This window comes from Taurulus bubalis (genome assembly GCF_910589615.1).
Source record: "Taurulus bubalis genome assembly, chromosome: 17".
Classification (NCBI taxonomy): Eukaryota; Metazoa; Chordata; class Actinopteri; order Perciformes; family Cottidae; genus Taurulus; species Taurulus bubalis.
Window position 1 is genome coordinate 15,301,485 of NC_136605.1, and position 26,768 is coordinate 15,328,252.

General features: G+C 43.0%; 1 protein-coding gene across 1 annotated transcript in view; it reads left to right on the forward strand.

Annotated features, from left to right (window-relative positions):
• The first annotated feature begins 2,887 nt into the window (after positions 1-2,887).
• LOC306749655 (septin-9-like) overlaps positions 2,888-26,768 on the forward strand; it is a 77,306-nt gene continuing 53,425 nt past the window's right edge. The window contains exons 1-2 of the mRNA XM_079232969.1: positions 2,888-2,997; positions 12,453-12,515. Of these exons, the coding sequence (XP_079089095.1) occupies positions 2,976-2,997; positions 12,453-12,515 (85 nt within the window). The 5' untranslated portion in view covers positions 2,888-2,975. The remainder of the gene's footprint in view (positions 2,998-12,452; positions 12,516-26,768) is intronic.

Sequence of the window (26,768 nt, forward strand, 5' to 3'; positions counted from 1 at the left end):
TCATTCTGTTAACTGGAAACACTGAGCAGGAGGAAACGGTTAAACGTCTCCTCATACAGACGGCTCAGGAAGTTTCCTCGACACCATCCTCGACACCATCTTAAATAGATCTCCAACCGTCTATGGAGATCCGGACCCATTGAACGGAGAGCTGGTAAATTCGATAGCCTTGTGTGAGGGGGTTGTCTCCCGGATCTAACAGTCTACATAACCTTTTAACAGGTTTTGAGATTAGAGGATTTGGTGTAAATGTCAGTAGCTGTGTTACAATCATGTAAGTGGCTTCATTAACACCAAATATGTGGCTAAATGCATTCATTTCCATTGATCAACAATATTATGCAAGTTTTCCTCTCATGATGGTTGGTGAATGGTGTGTTTTTCTGACTCTTGTACTTCTTCCAACAAACCTTGAATGAATCTGAGCCAAAGACTAAAGTGTCTCCACTGAACATCAGATTTAACTCTCCTTGATATGAATGTCATACATGTTTGAGACCCAAACTCTACAGGGATCTGACACCATGTCAGAGTCCACAGAGTCCATTATTTGGTGGGTTATGTTCTGCATGGAAATATATTTTTTGTAAAAAACAATGACGTCGATCAAATGACTATGAATATCAACAGCAGCCGATTTGGTTGAGCTGATTTGAAATCATTTCGTCATCCTGCATTGTGAGACGGGATGCTGGATTCCTATGGTCGGCCGACATCCCACATTTTAAGCATTAAAGAACTGAAAGGAAATACACTTTTTGTATTTGCTCTTGCAGTGAAGCAGAGTCATTGTTTGGAAGCACCCATAGTTATGCAACCACTGGTACATACATGTAGATTGCAACACTTTAACTGATTGCTGTTTTGCACCTAAAGGTAAGTAAGCAGTGCCACCCCCCAGGCGGCCTCCGTGTAGTGTCACTGCTTCACCACAAGTGGCCTCGGCTCAGTTTCCCCAGTTTTTCTTACTTTAAGTTAGGCTGCCAGTTTTAAATGTTTTTTAGAGTTGTCTTTGCTAAAATTGTGAAAGCACTGTTCTTCTCTTTATTGGTTCCAGAAACTTTATTTGGCTATCAATATCCTTCCTCCCTAGCAAATCCAGTCCCTGCCAATATTTAATTTTAGATAAAACATTTGGTCTGTTTGGAAAACGTGTCTTTTCTAAGAAACTAATCTCTTTTGACTTATTGTTTTTCATAATGTTTACTTCTTGGGACAGTATTTCCTGGGGCGCAATTCCCCAGATGGCATTATTTATTAATTTGTTCTCCCCCAATTATTTTATTGCCCTTGCCATATAAGCATGGTCATATTTGAATTAACATTTTAAAGGTGATATTATTCAAATGTTCTCGTGAAGTACTTTTAACAAGAAAACAAACATTTGGTACTTAGCTACTTATAACCTGTGGGTGGAGCTTGGCATAAAAACATTTAACGATAATGGATAAGGAAATGTTGAAACTCTTCCATCATCAGAGGGATTCAGTGAGCCTGACGCCTCCGCAGAGCTGCGTCAACCTCTCGAAGTGAGAAACCAATGTTTGCACTGTCTTTGGTCTGTGCACAACAGGTTTCTGAGAACTGACATGAGTCACTTGACATGTTGTGCCACAAATATTAAAGTGAGAGTTAAAAAAGAAATGCATTATTTCTTAAACATCTGTATTTCACTAATACGTTGGTCTGTTATGACTAGAAACTAATATTGGCTAACTTTATGTGAATATTTCTGTATAGCTGATACTGGGTCAGTTCCCTGGTTTTAAACTTGTGAAACTTCAAAGCAATTTTTTAGTGCGTGTAATTGTCTGCTGTGTGTTGCAGCAGTTTATTAAAAGTGTCTTGCTTTCTGGTTCTAAATATATCAAGTCTATACTTGGCCAAACAACCTCAGACAAACTGACAATAAAACTCTTGCTGGGTGAATCTGACGACGCATGCTCAGACTTTGATGTCTGATTTAGTCTCTGGATGTTGTTCTGGGTCAAACAGCCTGCAGGTGCTCCCACAGCTGTCTGATTGTGTCTGATGCTTCTGGTGTAACTTGAAAATCCCAGTACTGGCATGTTTTTTTTTTTGCTTTTTGAAAACTCAAAAAGGCCTCACAGTTGTTTTAATGAGGGAGCGTACTCTCCACTCGAGTCGTATTTGTACTCAATATGACTCCTCAGCGCTTGTCTTGAGGGATAAACTCAAAGTGACAGCTGTATCTGCGGTATCATAGCTGTTGGGGAAGAGGACGACTCCAGGCAGCAGCCACAAGAGGTCTCTGCAGCTCAGACCTGCAGCTCTCTGTTGGAGGTTGTGAATCCATGTTTAGAGAACACGGAGCAGGCCACAAAGTTTATACTAGAAACAAATTGTCCCCCACACAACACACACACGAGCCGGCCTGAACACAATACACACGTGATCGTTGATAAATTACATGCAGACCAATAAATAAGATCTTAATCTTATGTATATTTTAAAAAGGTGATGATTATCAAGTTGTATGATCTCTAAATTACGTAATGGACCAGAGCTGCAAAAATGTATCTTAATTCAGGAGTACAGACAACATGATTTTAGATCTTTATTCCACTGCTGAGCGTTGACACGTACAATCCCCCCACAGTGCAAGTAAACCACTCCCGCTCCCGGACTGGGCGTGCGTCAGGAGGAGCGCAGGTGTGATTGTATCCATTCCCAACAGACCGTCTCCACAAGTGCTTCGCGGCGGAAATTAAGACGCGGGAAGAAGTTTCGAAAGCTCAATAAGAAGTGATTTTTTTTTTTTTACCTGCGCCCAGGTGAAAGCTGACCGTCCAGGAGTGGCAGTGGAGAGAGAGAGAGGAGGGCACACCTAAAGAAAAAGAAAGTTACGGACAGCAAACGTCCTGACGCACTGAGAAACCGGATCGACGCATCAACCGTTACGATTTGCAAATTGCAATTCCACTTAACGACTGAAAGAGGAAACCTCTACAATCATGAAGAAATATTCATATTCAGGTAAGCGGGTTGCTCTTAGTGTTTAAAAAAAAAAAAATATGATCAGGGTAATTGGTTCTATTGGTGTGCGCGTGCATGAGGGTGCCCGAGAGGGAGAAAGGGTTGACGTAATTTCAGGTAAGTGTTTAACTTCCTGACTTCTCCTTCACAGATGGGAACATTTCAAACTTTAATTTCCACTTTGGCAAAACAATGACTCACTCATGAATCTGTGGTAGTAAAACATTTCATCTCCAAAGGTCAGGTGATCTCTTCTAGTCTTACACTTATGCCATCATGATATCGTCATAGTTCTTCAAGTCCTCAGTTTCCTTTTTTGTGTGTGTATTGTGCAGGATGCATTTGCAGTTGGTGGAATAAAAAAAAGTGCAATATTACAATGCATACTGTTCACTCATGAGATCATTGTTAATCTGTTTGATGGACAGTTTGATGGTGCAGTTCATTCACTCTTCCTCACTAACGCCTCGAAGAATGAATTTATGCATCTGCTCTGAGACTGGCTGGATCTGATTTGTGGTTATTGTGAAATGTGTGTCTGAAAAGATGCGTATGGTTGTCATAACCGTGTACTAGAAAGTTTGCAGCTTAATTCAGACGTCTGGAAGACAATGTTGTGGTTGTGCATGTAAAGTCTGTTTGCTCAAGGGCCCTTCAGCCGACTTAGAGGATGGAGTCATTAACCACGATGGCTGCTACAAACAGTTCATCGCTGCTGTATCCTTCCTGACTGATACTTGTGGCATCCCTCTATCTCCTTTCCTCCTTCCTTTGTCTCTCTTCAACTTTTCCTCCCCCCCCCCGCCCCCCCGCTTTCTCTCCAGCACTGCTTGCTATCACTTCCATCTTCTTGGCCTCCTTGCCCTCCTCCCTCCCCTCTTTCTGTCTCCTTCTCTCATTCTAAGCTCCGGCTCAGTCCAGTGTACACAACCCTATCCCGCGGAATGCCGGCTTTCCCGGTTCCACTTCCAAGTCTTTGTGCGATAGAGCGTCCGACAGTTTTCCGTCGGAGCCAAGCGCATGTTGGGTCATGCCGCCTCTCCTCCTCCTCCTCCTCCTCCTCCTGTGTGTGTGTGTGTGTGTGTGTGTGTGTGTCTGTTGGTGTGTGTGTGTGTGTGTTCCTCCTCTGCTGTGCGACGACGTGTGTGGAGCTGTCACATTCTTTGTCAGAGCTCAACTCGGGGAATTGTCTAATAACAAAGTGTGTTTGTCTGTGTGTGTCGGCTCGTGTGTGTCTATGTGTGTATGTTGTGTGTGTGTGTTGTGAAAAGCCCTCCTCTCTGTGTAGGAGTGTTTAGACAAGCATCAGAGACGTAGAGGACTGACTTTGAGTGAGGAAGGTCAGTCCTGTGTGTATGTTTTGTAGACAAATACCCTTACACACACAATGATTGTGTATCTGGCACATACAAGTGTTAGACCTTATGTATAGAAATGTGTGGGTATGTCGTTGTTTGGAGGGGGTGTGTGTCTGTGTTCACTCATGCACCCCTCACAGCTGCTGCTGGAGCCGATCTCCGCCTTGTACCACCACTCCCTCAAGTCATCGGGATCAATGAGTAACATGTATGAAAACAGCCCACTACAACACACACAATCATTATTTTCCAAGTACACTCCTCCTGGTATGTGCTTTTATGTCCCTACTCAAAACAAACACACATACAAACCTAATTCCACTTCTTGTACCTGTGTGACGAATGCCTCACTCCGTTAGGGCTTTCAGCCTGTTTACACTGGAGAGTCAGCGAGGCTTTGATTCAGAGCCTAAAGCTATTGTTAGATTGTAACTTTAAAGTCGAGCTATAAACTGTGTTGAGACATATTTGCCCTGTCATCTAGCAGAGCATGCCGAGGATGGTCTAACCCTCAATTTGGCTTCCTAGCAGCCTGTGAATAATGGACTAATAAGGTATTGGAGCACGTGGACGTGCACACGTACAGTAGACTGGTTGCTCTGATCTAAAAGAGTGGTGTCACGGGAGTTACAGGTTTTACTTTGAGACACAACGTTGGAAATAAGAGCCAGAAAAGAAAAGTGTGAGGATGCAGAACGCATCAGTCGACTGATTGGAGGTGTAACGTCAAACCAGCAGCGAATTAATTAAACTTAAAACACCAAAATGTTGAGTGGGTTTGATTTTGATGATATTCATTGTGTTAGTAAAACCAAACTAAGTGGTTTCTCCTTCAACATGTACCTGTTTTCTCCTCCTAAATGTTCACTTTGGCAACTGATTTAGAAGTTTTTACCAACTGACCCCATTAAACCCCATTCATCTTAGCAACCATTAAGCATGCTTATGCAGAAGATCAATCAAGCTTTAGAGTTCTCCACATGTTGAAGTGGTGTGCATAGGGCTGCATGAAGAGTCATACCTTTTTCCCAAAAAAAATACAAGAACAAAGGTGTATGGAGAGGATTAAACAGTCTGTTTAGCTACTCAAATGTTGGCTGCAAATGTAATTACTTTAGAGATAGATATAACACACCTATGTAGTTGAGCACAGAGGTTACATGAATGTAACTTATTCATTAGGTCCACTTTGTACTGCACTATACTGTATAGATAGTGTCATTGATACACTCTGGAATGTGGAGTTCCCCTAGGAGGCCTTCAGTACATGTCTTGTCTCTGCTGTGTACGGTCCTCCCCTCTCAGCCATGTGGAGCCTGCTCTGAAGTGTCCACTCCGCTCTGTGTTTATTATCTGCAGCCAAGAATGCAGCTCTGTGATGCTGCTGCTGCTGCTGCTGCTGCTGCTGCTGCTGGGGGTGTCAACTGATACAACAGACTGCCTGTACTGCAGGCCCGAGGCCAGGAGGGAGCCTGTAAAAAGATAATGGCAGGCTCAGAGAGGTTCTGATGTGTGGTGGAACATGTGCACCAACATCATGGGTATTAGAATGATTAAGTGCCTGGACAGGCACGTGTACACTTATTTCAATAATTCATGAAGATGTATCACTTCAAATGCCTCAAACATATAAGTGACCTTAAATGTTGAGTTTGTCTGATTATCAATCAATCAATCAAACTTTATGACAGACTGAGGCTCCAGATAAGCCAGAGCATTACATAGAATAAATTTCATACAAAAGCACAATACAAGTACATAAGCCTATGCCTTAAGAGACAGATGTGCCAATGCCTCCACAGCTGGGACTGGTAGCGTGTAGTACTAGACCTTATGTTTGATAAAACTAAGAAGATTTTATCTTCTGAGTGATTTCATTTGTAGACTTTATAGAAGGAAAAAAGTCCACAAGAAGAAATGTGGAAATTGCTTCACCTTTGTGGGCCGCAGAGCTCCTGCAGGAGATAGTGACTCCACTGTTTGGCGGGACCAACCTCGTCCTGTCATGACATGAATGAATATTTTATTGCAAACGCTTTTAAGTGTTAGTGACTCATATCTGTGAGAGCTTACTGGAGCAGAGCATTTGCAAGATAATGCGTGTTAGCTGCGTGCAAGCCTTACTGTTGGCAGCATGCAAGCTCTTTATATTACTTGTAGCAAAGCTTTTTCCAAGATAATCACTCTTAATAGCATAAGAACTACCTGGGAGTTGAAAAAAAAAGATTATTTTTATTGGCTCAATTGAACTGATGGTGGAGTGTTTCAGTTTCAGTTTGTTCAACTTTATTATACACAAGAGTTCAAAAGCAGTATTGCAAAATTGATTATACACAGTGCAGGCAATGATGACGACATGGAGGACTTTTATTCGTTGACTTTTTGTAACAGCCTGGTTCTTTATTGCACCAACATTAAACGTGCATATCCAAGTATATGCATTGCACACTGTATGTTTATTGCTTCAGTGTTAAGGTGGAATGACGTATAGTTGTCACCACTTGAAATATCTTTCTTCCTATCTTTCTGACATTTCTCAACATGCACATACACACAACTGCCCACTCACCCAGTTATTCACCTATGACATACAGTAAATACATGTTTCCTGGGGGAGGTTCAACCCATAAAGCTCTATGGACTGACTCTATGGGCTTTAACAGCCTCTAAAGAAGGAAGGCCGATCCTTATCTGCCACACCAGTATTGTTTTATAGACTGCCGCCGTATCCTGTCTAACCCCGGAATAAAAACACTTTTATATGATGTGATTTGGGCTGGTGTTTGCATTGTGAAGAGTACAGAAAAGTGGCCGCGTGTTTGTCAAAGTGGTGTTGGTTTTCAATGAGCGTGGTGAGTGAGGAATAGGTTTCGTGTTGAAAGTGCAGAGGTAGGAAAAGGTGTTGCCAGTTCATACCTTTGGCGCCAGAACAACGGCTATTCATTTGGGAGGAGTGCAGTTCAGGGTCATGGCCAATGTTTTAACTCGACTATTTCTGTGACGTTTGAGTCTCTCTGTGTTTAAGTGTGTATTCGGTGTGGTCCGCACTCATTAAGAGTGCATCCAGGTAAAGAGGCCTTATCTGGGCTGTAAAAACAATCTTGAAAAATGTCCAGCTCGCCATTCAGTCGGTCCGGCTTTCTTTCTTCTTTTTTTTCCGCTCACTCTGTTCCTCCGCACCCGTCCATCCGCTCCCAGCTCTTTCACAGGCAAAGTTGTGAAACGGTGTGTTTGCAGTGTACCCTGAACATGTGTAATGAGGGCCGTAAAAGCACAAAGGAACAGATGGGTGAGCAGAGCGCCGAAAGAGGAAGGGAATTAGGGAGGAGTGATGTTAACGTTTCCACATAATGACTTTGACCAAATAAATAATTGTGATATATGATAATCGTCCATAGTTAAAGCATCTTTAGCTTTCAAACAACAAAAAACGAGGGTGAGGTATATTCACGAGAGATTTATAATTTGATTGCTCAAAAGTGGCTTTGTAAATATTATGCAATATGGAGTAGAAAGAAAAAGACCTGAGGAAACCCGCATCGAACTGTCAACGTTTTACAGGGATTTGCATTTAATCTGCATTTAAATCTTTAGCATACAACATAGATTAGATTAGATTAGATATTCCTTTATTAGTCCCGCAGTGGGGCAATTTCAGGATTACAGCAGCCAGCAGGGTAAAGTGCACACAAGAGACCGAGTAAAAAATCAACACAAGTAATATAAATAATAAACGGTAAAACAAAAATAATCTACAATACTAAATAATATATATATACACCGACAGAATAAGCATAACTATTATGTACAGTGTATTAATATTGCACAGGTTGAAGTGTTTGAAGTGGTACATGTGGAAAAGACATCAATGCAATCTGTTTGCACACGTAGCTTGTCAGTAGGAAGGGTGATGTGAATAAAGTCCTCTACGACTGTTTATGTTAATTGTATATTGCACTATTAATCTATATCCTGATATTGTTGAATATCATCAAAATCAGTTAACATTTTTTTCAACTTCAGCTTTTTCAAGCATGAAGGTCTGCTTTTGGCTCATCCAGTGAATAAAATATGGTAGAACAATTTATTATTTCACTAAATAAGTCGGCATAGTGAGAAGTTTCTAAAAAAAAGAAAGAAAAAAAAGTGAGTTAAAGAGATAGCTGACTTACAAGTGTTAGGTGTTTAGTAATGGTTGTTTGAAATGGATGCTTGAATGAATGCTTATATGTGTCTGTCACCGTGATTGCATCACAACCGTGGAAGACGCAGAGAGCAAAACGAGATCAAAACGAAGGCCGAGTTCGTAGATGAGTGTGGTCTACGCAAGGACACCAGAAGTATCGAGGGGGTAGGAGTCACCCGATACTTCAACACGTTACACCCCTGAAAACACTTCTCTCATCCCAACAATGTTGATACACTTCCACAGTGTCTACCACACAGTTGATTAACGTTTCAACCAAAACACCTCCTAGCCCTAAAGGAAAGGTTGAAGTAAAAGAGGACACGCGAAAAGCGAGGAAAGAAAGAAAGGAGGTTGTCCACCTCCTACTCAAATAAGACAAGGCGTGGCCTCCTTGTGCAAACACAAAAATCTCAGGTAGTTGTGTGTGTGTGTGTGTGTGTGTGTGTGTGTGTGTGTGTGTGTGTGTGTGTGTGTGTGTGTGTGTGTGTGAAGGAGACAGAGCATGCAATATAGTGTGTGTTTTGTAAATCACTCCACCCTTGTATGTGAGTCTGTTTGCAGGCCTTCATATGTGTGTGTGTGTGTGTGTGTGTGTGTGTGTGTGTGTTTGTGTTTGTGTGATGGCTCTTGTGTCTCAAGTACGTTAAGTGCTGCACCCTCTGCCCTCCTTACCTGCTCAAGTCACCTGAAACCAATAACTAATCAGTTGACATGTTTGTCCAGGCACATGCACTTGACCGGTCATGTTACACACACAGACACACAAACACGGCCGCATCGAGCAGAGCACTTGGCATCAATCAGTTGAGGCCCATAGCAAATACACAGGCAGCAATGCATTCACTCACAATATGACTCTCAGCACTGCTCCAAGTACTTTTTTTTCCATAAGCGTCAACACTGGTTTTATTCATTTCATGTGTCATGTGCCCGTAATGACCTCTGACTGTCAAAAGGAAAATATGACCTCAGATTACAAACCCCCTTGAGGGGAAAAAAGACATGGATCTTAATGTCGGGAGGTTTTTATGAAACCTTTTCAAGGTGTGCGTGTGTGTGTGTGTGTATGTGTGTGTGTGTGTGTGTGTGTGTTTTTTGTGGCCCCAGACAAGACTGAGCAGGTGAGCACGCACACACACACACACACATGCACCTTTTTGCCAACATACAGTTTAACTTTTCAGTCGTCCCTCCTTTAGTTTTGTATTTAAGCTCACTGTGATTGGCTGCTGCACATTTGTTTGCTTTTTGTCTGTCAGTACTTTGCCCTCACTTTAAACCACACAGCGTGTGTTGGATTATATCACTTCAATGACAACTATCATCTTTTCATTGTTGTTACGGCTTCTGTGGCACATTACTTTGTTGCAATGGTACATTTTGGTTTGTTCAAAGCACTTCGTGTAGTGAGAGTGTGTGTGTGTTTGTGTGTGTGTGTGTGTGTGTGTGTGTGTGTGTGTGTGTCTGTCTATTGCCTCTCTCAAGCTATATTTCCAGCCAAAAGAGTAAATAGGCACAGGTATGGTTATTGGCTGCAAGGCTTACAAAACTTGGCTGGCTCTCATTTGTTGCGTCATGTTTCCATACACTTACAGCTCCGGCACACGTAGAAAGTACACACTCGTATAGCAGCCCGATGGTGGTATCACATGGCTCATGGTAGATTAATGATTTGCACTTAAAGCAGGAAAAGGGGCTGACTCTTTGACGATTGCACCTTCAGTCTGAATGCCCTGTTAGTGATTTTTTTTTTTATAGCCACAAGCAGCTCTGTTACTGACATTTTTCTCGATTTTAGATCAATACTTACTGTAAAACCGTTCATATTAATGCTGACATTTGGAGTAGGAGCTACCTAAAGACATGTTTTGATACTACAAAACCTGCTTTGGAAGTAAATCAAACAACAAACAGTAACATTACTCTCTAGAAGTCTTGTTGTCAGAGGTAGTCAGATAGAACTGCAGCCGGACACGTGTCTCCTCGGTTAAATCAGTTATTTGCTGCAAAAAAAGATCTTGACCTGTTTTTGCAGAAGCTCAGACATTCTCACCTTTTTCCATAGCAGGACAGGGACTCATTAGTTTAACACATACAGGCTTTCTGTTTCAGTGCTTTGTTGAGTTTGCTGCTGTAGGTTATTCTGACCTGAACAAACACACACACACACACACACACACACGCACACACACACACACACACACACACACACACACACACACACACACACACATTACAGAAGCTTTACCCACGTCTACTAACACAGTGGCACATTCACTCCCTTTCCCTCGGACCAGCTGTCTCTGTGTTGAAACCAGTGACATCACAGGCATACAAACCACCATGTTTACTGGCAGAAAAGGAATGTTATGCAGTACACTGATTTGCGGTAGGAAGTATTTCTAAGAACTTTAAAACAGGATGGGGCAACTGAGTCACCAATATGCGCTGTCTGGGTTGATGCAGAGAGGAAGTGGGGCGCAAAGTATGAGTGTGCGGGTGATCTAAGAGTGATGCAGCATCTTGTTGTCGCACCGTCACCTGTTCCAGGAACAGGAAACTGTACATGTGAACCTCGAGGTGGCGCTTGAGGAGGACTAAAGGCATCGTCAAAGTCTCGAGGGTTTACTGTGTGTGTGTGGTTTCGTAAAGATGTGTATCTTTGTGGCAATCCGTCTGATAATAACAGATATATTGGGGTGAAAAGACCGACCGATCCAGTGGAGCATACGACAACAGTAGCGTCCCTGTTTGGCTCATTCTCCCTTGTGCAATGGCTGGTGATTCAGCAGAACTGAACACACACCCCAACGCCGATCAGTGCAAGATTAATCGGAGCATTCCACCAGCGTCGGGGAGCAGACCGTCAGCCGATGAGGAAAAGGCATTCCTCACAACGATAAAGCATCCAGCGTCACGTAGCCTGGCTGCTGGTGCTCAGAGCTGAATGAGGACACAGACCACCCGGTTGTTCTAAAAGACTGACAATCACCAGAACCCTTGTGTTTAACTCAAACAGTATCGGGTACCTGAGGTCATCACAGTGACATATCTGTCTGCTTCTTATCCTCAGTTACTTCCTGCAACTGTCTCTCCTTTAAAAGACTAAATCAATACTAGAAGATAACCTCGGCAATATTTCCCCTGATTATTCTAAGTTTTATTGGCCCTTACTGTGATTAGCACTTGCACTAGTTACGTTAACTTACCTGTTGTGTTTATTGATGCTTGTATCTGTGTATTTTCTTCTTGTTAAATAGTGTCTCTGCTCATTAATTAGGTGTACTGCTTAGTGTTTTACATGAAAACCACCAGTCAGAGCCCCATGCTGATATTTAACGCTTCTCCATCTGCACGTTTACTTTCCTGATGTGCAAACAAATGTGACCAGCTGAACACACACACACAAAAGGTTTTATAGTTGAAGAGTTGTTACACTGTGTGCCATGCACTTGTATTAATATCCTATTTCATGCATTTTGTCCCACAAGCCAGTTATTTCCACATCGTCCTCACAGTTCTAAAAATACAAACAAACCACAAATTAAATTGAGAAAACTTCTCTGGCCTTCTTGCAGGAACAAAATGGCTTCTTGCTGGTCAAGTAGGAATGACGACGAGCTTTCGAATACCAGCTGTTTTTTTTCACATGACAACTGTAGATTATTTGGCCTTGAGGAGAATGTGGTAGCTGTTTTCCACTTGGTGCTCATGTTTGTTTTGTTGCATGAATAAGTCCAGAGTGTCAGATCAAAAACTTTCAAAAACCTTCTTTAAGTTTGTATATTCTAAAAGTATGTATCAGATCATGTGTTGGTCATGTGTTGATGAATATGTAACGTCACATCTGTTAATTACTTTCCAGAAGATGTACTAACTTGTCCTTCTGTCTTTTTCCTCATTTACAGCGAGATCAGCCAGCACTCGGACAAGGAGAACAGAGAGAGAGGGAACTGGCATCACCAGTCCCAGTAAGTAGACGGTACCCATACCCAGCCATACATTTAGCACACGCCTACGAAGTAGCAAACATGCACTCAGTGCACTGTCCACTGACGGATCCATGTTCATGAATCATCCATCCAGATTTGGTCATTGTCAATGTCATGCACTGCCTTCACCAGCTTCCATTGCATCACTCACTGTTCCTGTAAAGTATTACGTAAGTCTGTGTCATTGACCCTCAGCAGAGGGATGTGGTAACAGCGAGGGTGGAGCAGGCCCTGCTTCCTGCACTGATAACAGCTGATAGCAGGTAGACAGCAGATCACAGACGCAGTGACTTAAGAGAGTTTTAGAGACGGAGGGATGTCACAGTGTTCCACAAAAAACAGGAGACGTTTGTGTTTTGGTGCACATGCTGATGTCTGAGTTGCCATGTCTGTGTCTGTGTATGCTTCTTTTAGTCTGTGTGCTTCTTTCTTATCTACAGAAGACAATCATGTGTTTCTGATAAACTGAAATGTGTCTTGTCGACCATACCAGGTGACCTAATAAGATTACATCATTTTATAATCAAGCGCATTACTTTAATGATTAGATAACATAATGAGTTATTCTGTCACTTTGAGTTTTTAAGATGTTTTTAAGATTCATTTTTTCTTTCTATTCGTGTTGGACTGCAACAGTTTTGCAATAAATATATTATATATTTTCTGATGACGTTTCCCTTTTAGGTTTTTATTGTGCAATTACAAAATGTGCACAAAAAAACATTTACAATTGTCTATTTATTGTGCTTCTGTGTGCATGTACACAGTACTGGTGCATGCCACTGAGGTATATTCTACCACTGAAGCGCACACACATGCTAACACATGCACACACATACTCACTAAGTTTGCACACACAGATTGTAGACTGTACGTGAAGGCGCACACTCCCCATGCGAGAAGCAGGATGCAAGCTATAACTTGCAGCATGAGATCATTTCCTTTCCTGTTCATTTTGACAACTTTGAACCAAATTGCATAAACATGCAATGTGCCCATTTGTGATCTGTCTGTACTTGGAAATTGCTTTCGTGAAACCGGCTCCAAGGTGTGTATTCATCCCACAAAGAGCTGAGACAGCAGACACATACTGACGGGCCATGGCGGTTGTTCTGCGTAAATGTATGTGTCCACACAGTTGAGTATCTGGAGGTCATTAAATACATCAAAAATGAGCTTGCACAAAACAAAAAGAGGTTTTGAGAGCAAATGAGGACAGAAACATGAGGGTCATACATTAGATATGAGTTACAATGAGTACTTCCTCCTACACAGTCAGCTATATAACCTTGAGGTCAGAGCATAGAACCCTGAGGTCAGAGCAAAGAAACCCTGAGGTCAGAGAAATCCATCATTCCTCACCATGAGATCAGAGAATCCTGAGGTCAGAGCATAGAAGAAGAATAAAAATAATCCCTTATTAATACAGTGGGGAAATGTATTCTATGCATTTGACCCATCCTTGGTATTTCAAGGGGGTGAGGCACCCAGGGAGCAATTTGGGGTTGCATGTCTTGCTCAGGCACACTTTGACATATAAACTATAGAGAGACTGGGGATTGAACTGACTACCTTGTGGTTGCAGGACGACCACTCATCCCCATGAGCTACAGCCACCCTCCTGTCAAACTAATTTTAGTGAAGGGGCCACATGCTGCCCATTTTGATCTCAAGTGGACCAGACCAGTAAAATCACAGCATAATAACGCATACGTAACAACAATATTTCTCTATGTTTAAATCATTGGTGAATGTTTTTGGATGATAAGCCCTATTTTAAGGTATTTCTATAATAAACTAGAAACATAAAGACCAAAAATTCAGACATCAGCCCACTGTTTATCTGCCTGGGCTCCCCTCTGCAGATTCCCTCGCTTTGTGACGCGTTTGTGATGCCACTTTAATTTTTAACGACTTGCAACACAATGCCTCGCGGTGAAAAATACAGTGAAATGTCCAAACATCCTCCATTTATCCTCCATTTGCAGCTTGTACTTTCTCACTGAATTTCCTCACAACGCCTGTTTTTCTCCCGATCATTGATGGTGCGCTGTCTGTAGCCCCACTGACAGCACAGTCCAGTCCACGCTGACCCGGTCCAGCGCTTCGATTGAATGCTAAAAATGTAATTGGCTGTAGTGGTGTCTGTCATGGGTACCAACTCAAGAAACTCCTCGGGGACCAACCAAAATCTCATCAACAGCACGAATACGGCCAGTTGAGCAACATCTTTAGTAATGTCAGTGCTCTCATCGATTACAACTGAAAATGCTACAAATTACTTTACTTTATGCTTCTTTTGGCTATCCAAATCTAATGAAAGATCGGAAATCCTATCCGTCACAGTATTCCTCGTTAGGCTAATGTTGGCAACAAAAATGTAACAGTCATCCGGCGGGCCGAGCTGGACCCCCTGGCAGGCTGGATCCGGCCCGCGGGCCGTATGTTTGACACCCCTGGTCTAGACTATAGACACAGCTGTGAAATACATTTGATGAATTTAGGGGTGTCCTTTTCATATGTCTCCTTCTTCCTAAATACCAGAGAAGGACATACATATATATATATATATATATATATATATATATATATATATATATATATATATATATTATTTTACTTAGCGGACACAAAAACATGCTTCGCAAAAATGTTTTAGAATCTGTTTTCCAGAGTGACAGACAATAAGTGACACGCATATACAGGTTGTCAGGGAGGAAAAGGCCCTCCTGCTTGTCAGCAGACCTCCCTGTTGATGCAGTCACCATGGGGTGTGCGTGCGTGCGTGTGTGCGTGCGTGTGTGTGTGTGTGTGCGTGTGTGTGTGTGTGTGTGCATTTGGAGGGAGATGCCCCATACAAAACATCTGCCAACAGGGCAGATTTATGAGCCAGCAGGCGGGTGTTTGGGAGTATACTAGGATACTTTACTGTAACCTCAACTCATGACACACACACACACACACACACACACACACACACACACACACACACACACACACACACACACACACACACGTCTACCCAACACTGTCCCTATTGTTGATCTGTGTGTGGTTAATTCCCATTTGGCAGTCAGCAGATCCTGCTGTATTGGTCACACACAACTTGTGCTGATCAGTCAGAGGTGTGTGTGTGTGTGTGTTTACAAGATGAAACAACATCCTTTTGATTTGTCTTCCAACAGTGATTAAATTATATTAAAAATGATTGACTGTTCCAGCAAGCTATACTTAATTATTTAATTTGATTATTTAATCTGTTTCGTTAAACATGTGTTAACCTTATTATCTTAGATCTGAAACTAGAACATCCCTTCCACCTTTAGTGAGACTTGACAGCTTCACATTATTTGGCAAATTGGCAGCAAAATTATGAATTGAAGTATTTAATAAACTGGAGGGAGTGAGTGCTCCACCCAGAACAGCTTCTGTCATCTCTGTGTTATCTGTCTGAGTTGGAAACTTTTTCAGGACTGAGCACCTAATGTGTCCTTGATTACCTGGAGTTGATCCCTCCACAAGCCTCCTGACAGGTCTGTGAACCGTGTGCTCGGTACTTATGGCAACGTGCAAGCAATCACAGTTACATGTTTTGGCCATTTGGGGCCGCCAGTATGCACATTTCCCTCTTGTCATCGCCCAGTGCACCACAACTAGGCAGCTGGCTTTAATGAAAGAATGAATGAACACACCACGAGAGACGGATAAATAGAAGAAAAACAAGCACACACACGCACTGAATGCTAACATGAATACACAAACACATTGCACACGCAGATCAACACAAAGGCACTGGAGTAGTGAGAGTTGCACAAGATGTCAGACGGACATGTCTGAGTGTGTTTGATCTCTCTATCAGAGCTCAGACGCTCGCCCTGTGGCCTCTGACCCCCGGCGCAGTGTGAGGGACGTGCCAAAGGTCAGAGGTCATTTGAGTTTCCTGAACGCAGAGACGGGTCTTGGCAACATTTCAGAGCCAGGGCTGGGGGTTCTCCAATCTAACCAGTCACTCTTTCATTCTTTCTTCGACTCAAATACTCACTCTTGCTGTAATTCCCCCCCAACACCGCCTCTCCTATTAAGTCTTGAAAACATTTTAAGGACGTATGTTTTGTCCCCCATCGCTTCCACCGTGTATCGTTTTTGCATGTCCATATTATTTCATCATCCTTCCACACGTTTACAAAGGCAGAGCTGTGCCCAATTCATGAGGAAGTCTAGACGTATCTTTCACTCCAGCTTGACAAGTTTTGGTATCAAATGCCTTAAGGCCTCGCACATACACAAGGAACATTATAAGTAAGCAGGCGGAAGAGTTTGCAAGTCCAGCAGGTTATTTTAGTCTGTAAGGAGCCTGTCCATGTCACATGGCGAAGCTAATGGTTTCTATTTTCAAAATACAATGCTGCTTCAGTCTTTTGGTCTCATCAGAGGAAAGAGAGAGGGAGAGAGAGAGCCGCGAATGCAACATATGATAAGCACATGGCGATGTCGTAATTCTGAATTCATTAGCAAGACACACTGAAGGAATCAAACTGGGGAGAGGGAGGGAGAAGAGAGAGCCCGAAAGGAAAGAGAGAGTAAGAAGAGGAAGAGGAACAGAGGGAGAGAGAGAGAGAGAGAGAGAGAGAGAGAAGTCCAAAAAAAGAAAGAGAGGGGAGGGAGAAAGAGAGTGGTCAAAGAGCAGACACTACATGTGGCTGTAGTGGGAGTGATCTGGTTATGGAGGGGGACAAATTCTCAGGTAAGATAAGCCCATATACTTCTCTTCTGAATGGAAAACAAAGTGTAGTCTAAGGTTCTTCAATCAGCGTTTTTACTGTGATCGGGTGTCTCTTCTGTAAGAGTCTGCCTCTACTTTCCCCTCCATGGTATTTTCCACTCTCTCATTCTGTCCCGTTTGCTGACTGCATGTTTTCTTTGGGGTTTTGGAGCTGGAGCTCTGCAGGATTTTTGCAGCCGCTTGGCGGATCTGTCTTTATCTGTCCGGTGCCTGTTATGTTTGCAGGCTTTTCTGTCTCTGTTTGTGTCCACCATCTCCACCCCCTCTGTCCCATTGTTTCCCGTTAAACGTTTTTGTCTTTACAGGTTGTCGCTCAGTTGCCACCTCTTTTCCATTCCAGTCTCCGTCTGCCTGTCTTTGCATATTTTCCTTTTTAACGTTAAAGGAAACTTCCTAAAGGGCTAAAGTGACGCAGAAAGAGCACTTATTTCTTAGACATTTTTCTCCCTCTCTCTTTTTTCTCCATCTGCATTCTCCCATTCTTCTTTGGTGTGAAAACAGGAAAGAGCTCTGTTTGAACAGTACTACTCTTGTCCCTTGTGGCACATCAGTCAGTCCCTCCTTCAGCTAACAGAAAGAGAAAGCCCTGCTTCAGTTTATCAGGCAATAATCCTTACTTTTTCCAAACTGCCCCTCTGACGCCGTTTTCCCTGTTGGATCCTGTAAACAATATGCATATTGAGTTGAAAAGAGTTTGTCATTGTATGTGTGTGTGTGTGTGTGTGTGTGTTAAGTTGTGTTGTACATTATGCTGAAGTCATTAGTGAGGCAATGCTGTCTGCTTTTAATGGTATTTTTACGAGCGTTAGTGTGTGTTGTTAAAAAGGTCATTGGCGTGAAAAAAAAAAAAAACCTGGAGTGGAAATGGTGAAGCAGCGCCTGCAGCAGCATGTGTGTGTTTGTGACCTAGCATAGCTTGTAGCACCTACACAGTGTGTGAAATCTGAATGTAGGTGAGATCATTGACAAGTGTGTGATGGAGGAATCACCTTCTCTCCTTTCTCTCTCTCTCTCTCTCTCTCTCTCTCTCTCTCTCTCGTTGTGGCCCACTTCTCTCCAGGTGCTTCCTCCAGGGAGCTGTAACACCTCAGCAGGACACACGTTTGTGTTTTAAGTGAATGATCACTGGACTAAATCTGCATTTATACGTTCTAGTCTGTAGTGTGTTTGTGTGTTTGTCTATGTGCTTTTGGGTCAGTATGATGTTACGCATGTGTGCACACAAAATAGTGCTATGGTCGAGTCCAAAATGTGAGAGCCGACCCGACATGAACCTGCATCATTTCTGTCTGAGTCCAAACCACGGCAGCAGTTGAGAGCCCGATAAAAAAAAATGAATTTCTACTGTAAAAAATATAAAAATCTATTGCAAGCTAAATTCACCACCGGTCTCAAACACCACTTACCTATTTGAAAGGCCTGTGTTGGTTTGACCCGCTCGCTGTGTAAGGTTTTCTCCACCTTTATACTCTTTCATCCCAATCCCGGGGGGTTGATGACATCGATGGGTTTAGTTCTTGATTACAGCACAAAGCATTCGGGAGCGAGATACGTGCATTGGAGTTTGTGTTCTTAATGTGAGCAAATTACCCCCTGATTCTAATGTTTTGTCAGTTCAAATCACATTTTCAACTTTTATTAGGCAATTTAGAATGGGTTGATGCTTACACAGTCCATATAATAGTCATGACAGTACACAGAGTCTGCACATTTAAAATAAATAATCATAATCATATATTGTGGCAAAATAGAGGCCTCATCCTCTTGTGGTCTATTGGCTTCAACTGGCTCACATCACATGTTATAAAATGTTATTTAAAGCAGAACAAAAGCCTTCTCACATGTTACGTGGACATGTGTCATCGTGGCCAAATACATTTCGTTCACTCGCTAATTTTCCTCTCACTCTGTTGATGCTGATGTGTAAGGGTTCCTTTTTGTTTCCTGCCTTTTCTTCCCACATGAATCAACAGTGGTGACGCTTTCAACGGAAACTGGCCATCAGCCACACAGAGACTGGGAATGGAGCGTAAAGGGGCTGACGTGTCCACACTTATTCTGGTCCCAGCTGGGTCATCTGAGGATGTCTCATGTGTGACACGGCCCACAGTCAGCCCGGACTCACGGCTTCTAGAGCAGCTTCAGCTGACCCATATGAAGCTTTAATGAATTCAATGAAAGATATCTGTTCTAAAATCTATCTGAGTCATATGTAAAATCTGCTTCCCCCACCAGGTGGAGGTGCTGAGTTTAGTTGATTTAAATGTATTTTTATGTCTCTCTCTGTTGTGAACACTAACACGAGACAACGCGTGCTGTTTTGGGTGAGCCTATACTCGTCATGAATATCACCCTCTATAGGTTGACAGGGACATGTCATTGAAGGAAATTGTGGCCACGTTGCTTCACCGTTGCCGTTGTTGGGTGAGTTGCCATGGCAACGCGCTGAGCAGAACAAAATGTGAGGTACAGCCGGAGCAACGTGGACGGCGACCACAATGCAGGCCTGTTGACGTACTAAACAGTGTTATTAGATGAGAGAAAGAGAGAGAAAGATCTGTGATGGAGGACAGCTGCTCGCTCTATTTAACAAGCAGGCAAGCTGCAAAGAAAACCAGTGAGCAAAAGCAAATTGAGGGTCTGGGGGGTGTATGCCAGTGTGTGTGTGTGTGTGTGTGTGTGTGGGTGTGCAGTCCAGCCATGTTTCCAACAGGTGCTGTATTTGATTAAAGTTAGCAGAGCCTGGCTGGGTGCTGCTGTTTAACTTTTGGTTAAGAACAGCTGCTGTCGCCACAGCTGTGCATGTGCTCTAGAAGAAGCTACTTCCCCATGTGGGCTCCGGGGCCACGCGAGGGGGTTTTCATGTGTGTTTGTGTGTAATATTGTGAAACTGCCTGACCTGCTGCCCCAAATGTATCTTTACTACATTTACAATTCAGCGAATAATGCAGACACTAATACGCGTAGACTTTAGCTGTGCAAGTTTGAACATTTTTCAACATATTGCAATCCTCACTGCAACTGAGCGTACTACTGTACTGCACTGCAATCTACTATACTGTACTGTACTGTACTGTACTGCACGATATTGTACTGTCCTGCACTGCACTGCAATCTACTATACTGTACTGCACTGTACTGCACTGTACTGCACTGCAATCTACTATACTGCACTGTACTGTACTATACTGCACTGCACTGTACTGCACTACAATCTACTATACTGTACTGTACTGTACTGTACTGCACGATATTGTACTGTCCTGCACTGCACTGCACTGCACTGCAATCTACTATACTGTACTGCACTGTACTGCACTGCAATCTACTATACTGCACTGTACTGTACTATACTGCACTGTACTGTACTATACTGCACTGCACTGTACTGCACTACAATCTACTATACTGCACTGTACTGTAGTGCACTGCACTGTACTATACTGTACTGCACTACAATCTACTATACTGCACTGTACTGCACTGCACTGTACTGTGCTGCACTGTACTGCACTGTACTGTATTCTACTGTACTGTACTGCACTGCACTGTAGTGTACTATACTGCACTGTACTGTACTGTACTGTATTGTATTGCACTGTACTGCACTGCATTGTACTACGCTGTACTGTACTATACTGCATTGCACTGTACTGTACAACACTGTACTGTACTATACTATACTGTACTGCACTGCACTGCACTGTACTGCACTGTACTGTACTGTACTACAGCTGCTCTCTTTCTGTGTCTCTATTGCTTTCCCAAATCTTCTGGCTTTCTAGTTTCCATTGAAGCATGGCAGTTCTCTCCCAAGTCGAAAAGAGAACTGGCTCACCTTTCCCCACCTTTCCCCTGCACTCTTTTCTTGTTTTGTCCATCTATCCCTCGTCTCCGCTCTGAAGTCTTGAGCCAGGTAAAGCGGTGTGTTATGTAGGTTGCCATGTAAACAGAGCTGTAGTAACTAGCCAGTCACGTCCAAAGTATATACACATGTACAAATGAACACACAGATTCAATGCACGCACTCACTAACGCTCAACACACACCCATTTGACCTTTTCCAGATGGCTTATTTGATATCGCCTGACTCATAGGTAAGCAGTCTGCATCTAGGCCAACACAGCTTTGGTTGTTTTAGGATGAACTCTGCAGGATGTTTGGGCTTTCTCTGTAGTTGATTCTGGTAATGTCTAAAATAACAACAACTGTCTACACCTGACATGACCTGAAGTGAATCACAGTTCATTATTTACACCTTAAAATCATTATTTACATTATTTATCATTATTATTTGTGCTGGTCATACTTGCATTTGCTGTAACAACTACCTTTAAAGATATAATGTTACTTCATTGATTATTTTTCACAATAATATACATTTTGCATATACTTTCCATCAATCGAATAAAAATAAAAAAAATGTTTTACTTGTTAGCTATATAAGTGCTTTACGTTTTTATAGACAGATTAGTATTGACACAATTATTGACTAAGTTAAAGTGTTTTCCCCATTTCCATCTGCCACTTTACTGGTGATGAAAACTGACTTTTTAGCTCTGCAGAAGTAGACGTGATAAGATTTTGGTGGCATTCGATGCAGGGGATAATACAGTTCAGGTGAATCCTTGCATCACACTGCCCAGTGTGTGTTTGGTCAACATTAAGATGTTTTTTGGAGCTACATCTCAGATTCCAGTGATTGCAGGACGTCCGTCCGCTGGCGGGTCGGACTGCAGGGGAGGGTGCAGACTGGCGCCGAGGCATGTGGACCTGTTGGTGCGCGGATCGACCGCTGTTGCCCTGGCATTGCCCTAGCAACTGCCACAGCGGTGTGGCATCCGTTTATAGAAGTTATCCTCTCCTCCTCCCACTCTGCTCCTCTCATTTTTCAGCTCTCATGAGGACAGGAATCTACTTTAGAGTGGTGGTGGTCTGGGTTTCTTTAAACAGTAGGCGGCTGTCTCTGTCTTTCTTCATCTATATCCTGCAGCGCAACATAACACCATGCAGCTGCCGATTCAAATACATTACAATACACTAATGTACAGGAAGCCTGAGGCCCCAAAAGAACCCTTATCTACGGACATTAGTAATTTGCACTTTTGTAATTTTCTTTTGTGAAAGAAAAGTTATAGAACATTGTCAAAACTAATATTAAAATCAGAACCAGAAAATCCCCCAGATAGCATTTCTATCTCCTCATGATTATGATTGGGGTAATGGTATGTATATCTACTTATATATATATATATATATATATATATATATATATATATATATATATATATATATATATATATATATATATATATCTTCTATATATCACAGTTCATCCTCACAAAGAAGACTTTTGTTTTTTAGATAGAAACCCTTTAGTCATAAGGAAGGTAACCATGGCGCAGCAATCAGTTTTCCCTGAAAGAAGAGTCGGTGTGGTGGAATTCACACCGTAAGAAGCTAAAGACATGCATTACCTTGTATAACCTTTCACAGTCTTGCAAACATTTAGGCCATTACATACCGCCTACGAGGCTTATGCTCTGTTAAAAGCAGATTAAAACTGTTTTCAGAGCAGTGCATTGCATGCCGCATCACTATGACTGCTATGATGTGAATGTAGTTACAGATCAGGTCGGAAAACACTGTGACAGTTGTTACAGCAGATTGAATTAGCGCTGTCTGGGCTTGCCGGGGCTTGCGAGGATATGCAGTAGAAGGAAGTGTGCTTTTTCTATGTGTGTGTGTGTGTGTGTGTGTGTTTTAGTGAGTAAAGGGCAGATTCCATGCATGTGTTGCTTACTGAAGTGTGTGCATGTTTATAAATCTGTCGTCGGTGAGTGCATCTGAGTTTTAGTCTGAATGTGAGTGTTTGCCAGGGAGTGCAGGAATCTGACACTCGTGTGTTGGGCAGGACTCAGTGTGTGGGTGGAGGGTGTGTCTGGTGCAGGATTCTCTGCATTTATCTATTTCCAGATCACATTACTACATGCTGGTGACACCGCTACCACTAACACTGTTGGCCATAGCGACAGGCTGTATTTATAGGAGTAACGCTGACCCCTGCTGGAGAAGGTGACGCAGTGTCAGATATTGTGGGGTTCATATCTCAAGGAAAGAAGTATGCTCAAATACTGTATAGATAATACTATCTGGATGAGCCAATTGGATTATTTAGACTACCCTCCACAAGTGTCCCACCCAGCTTCATGAAATGTTTCAACTGTTCCTGGCTTTTAAATATTCCAGACACAGATCCAGTTTTTGACAGAAATATTTTGAGACGATTAGAGAGTATTCAAATACATATTGTGGGTTACATGTTTTGCATGATTCAACTGCTGGAAAATGTGGTGTAAGATTAAGATCAGATTGCAGGTTTTGGTACAGTAAAGCCTCATATTTGTTTTTAAATCTGTATGTTAGTGTGTGTTTGTGGACTCGCGCACATCTGTGTTTATGATTGGTAAACATGCCTAAATCAACAGAAAACGCAAACCTCTATTTCAGTGTAAGCAACACATTGGCAGTAAGCTTGCCGGACATGCAACATTTAAGTCCTAAACGCTGTATGATAAATGACATATGGGACAACGACTATATTTTTTCTGTCGCTTTACAGCCATAACACACACACACACACACACACACACACACACACACACACACACACACTTCTAATGTTAGTGCTTACTGTCCGCTCACTACTCACTGGTTCATTTTGGCAAAGAGACCAGCAGCTTTGGTTGTTAATGGCATGTGAGGGAGAATAGAAGTGACACCAACAGTTATGTTTTGGTCGGAGTGGATTTGCTTGTGCATCATCTTCTTCTTTACCAAAGCAAGCTAATCTTGACATTGGCATTCATTTGACAACTACTGTACATGCATGCACACATCCAAATGCAGCAATACACACATACAGAAAATGGCATCCCCCCGCCCCGACACTCACACACACACACAGAGCCTCATTCACATGGTCATTAAGTCATTAGGCTACTTATTTATTGATGTCTGCCTCCAGAGCGACTGAGCATGTCAGGCGATCTTCTGCCCGCCTGCGTGAGCTTGCCCTGACCATATTAGTCCATACTATGATTCTGTCTCCGCTCTGGATTTATTCATCTATCTACTGTGACTTTTCACTCCATCCACGTTAACATGTGTTTGGATGGAGTTTTTGTTCTGTGTGACTTGAAGTAAGTGTGCTGATTGATGTGCTTAGAGGATGTCAATGTTGGCCTAAATCGACAGAGTATGTCTCTATGTGTTTCATCAGTTGCCCAGGGTGTGTTAGTCATGAGATCGAGCCCACAGGAAGTGCGATCGAATGTTCCATGTTTATACTTTGACCAGCCCAGTCAAAAATCAGAGCTTTCACAGAAAGGAACCAGTCTGAGAGGACGGCTGCAGAAGGGGAGGGAGGTATGGAGGGAAGGAGAAAAGGGGGGAGGGAAGACAGAGAGCTGGGGAGAGAGAGAGAGGGAGGGTGGGGGGTTGTCATCGTCGCTCATTCCAAGCTCTGGAAGTTGAGAAGGAGGAGAAGAGAAAAATAAGTTGCTGCTTTAAGAAAGAGAGGAGAGATAGAGAGAGGGTTTGGATCAGTGAGCTGCTCAACTTTGTTTTTTTTTCCCCTCCCCTCCTCTCTCTCTCTCTCTCTCTTGCATGGGCTCCTAATTTGGGATTTGTTTAAAAGCGGGACTGCGCCTCAAGAAGACTTTTCCTTGCTGGGGAAAGGGAACCCTGCTCCCTCTCTCTCGCATTATACACACCCGCACATACTCACTTGCTCCCCAAAATGTCTGATTCCGCTGTCAACGCTCACTTGGAAGGGATCCTATCAGACTTTGAAGGTTAGTTTCTGTCTGTCTTGAGCTCTGCTGCTCCGCCACTTTTCTTCTGCTTCTTGTCACTCCGTGGAGCGAGGCACTCTTTAACCCCGCCATGAGGACACTATAGATGGTTTCCACATGTTTGATTGGCACCGAGCGGATCTGGAAGAAAAAAAACTGAGTGCTGAAGTCTTGTTGACGTCTAGCGGTGAGCTGTGGTGTTGTTGAAAGGGAGCTCATGAAATCATGCTAAAAGTGTTGCTTTTTACATCTCTTTCACTTTTGTTGTGATGCATGTTTGTGTGTTTGTTGTGGGTGTGTGTGTGTGTGTGTGTGTGTGTGTGTGTGTGTGTGTGTGTGTGTGTGTGTGTGTGTGTATTCGAGTTGTGTCAAAGAGAGAAAAACAGTGCATTCAGATTCAGCCTCTCTGAAAGAGCAACCTGCATGACAGGGAGGCCATACGTTGAGCTCCCAGGAGACAGCAAGTGACCATACGGCTGTGAGGGGAACACCTGGCACACCTCCCCCCTCTCTTCCCTCTTCTCCTCTTCCTTTTCATCTCTCTGCCCCTGGCCCACAGATTCCCCCTGTCATCCCTCTCCTCCCACTCGTCCTTCTCCTCCACCTCTTCGTCCAACGGCTGTGCTTCCTCTTTCCTCTCTCAGCAGCTCGTCCATCCTCAGCTCCTCTCCCCTTGGCCTGGCTGCTGTTGGATGCGAGGAGGGAGGGTGGTTGGGGGTTGGTTGACAGGCCGACCCTCCCCACCCCCACTCCACCCCACCCACCCAAGCTGTCTGTCTATCTGACTATCTGTCTCCTGTCTCTCACAAACACATAGCCATTAGGAACGCATCCGCACTTGTCCGGAGCTGCTCCTCTGTCAACACCAGTTTGCTTGTGGTATGTATTGTGATTCTCTCTCCTTCCCTTCAGGTCTTTAAACCGCTGGCTTACACTGCGCAGCAGAGCAGAAAGATAAGTGACATTCAGAAAAGAGAGGCATCAGGGGCGAGAAAGTCATGCTTTTAGACAGCCCCCCGCTCATGTGTAACACCGACATAATGGGTCACTGTTGTGATTGTCAATGGTGTGTGTTGCCCTTGTTGGGCTGAGTGGGTGGTAATACCTTCGTGTCACCACAATGCACCATGATGTATGTTCCTGTGTGGCACAGATGCAGCGGAGCACGAGTCCTCAGCAAGTTCATAAGAATCAGGGTCAGAAAGTAAAGTTCTCGCCTTACAGTAAAAGATTAGCTTCGTCATGGGCTTTTTCTTTTTCTCTTAACACATTCTAAAAGCAAAAACTCTGCTATTATGAGATTAGACACTATACAATAGTTAATCAAATTAAACTACTTTTAAAAATATTAAACTTTGCTCCTTTGAGGCAATATGCAAAAAGCATTGTTGTGAATATATTCACTCATATTAAAATGGTCATTATTATGATGCCACTTTTTTCAGTGAGTCCATATCGTAATCAAGTAAATGTCACTCAGAATCAAACTCCAAAAACACAACTTTAAATAAAACACACCCTTTCTTCATGCGGTACGACCAGAGGCGTTGTTGCTGCTGCCTTACTTGGTCTGGTATGACAAGTAGCTTATGG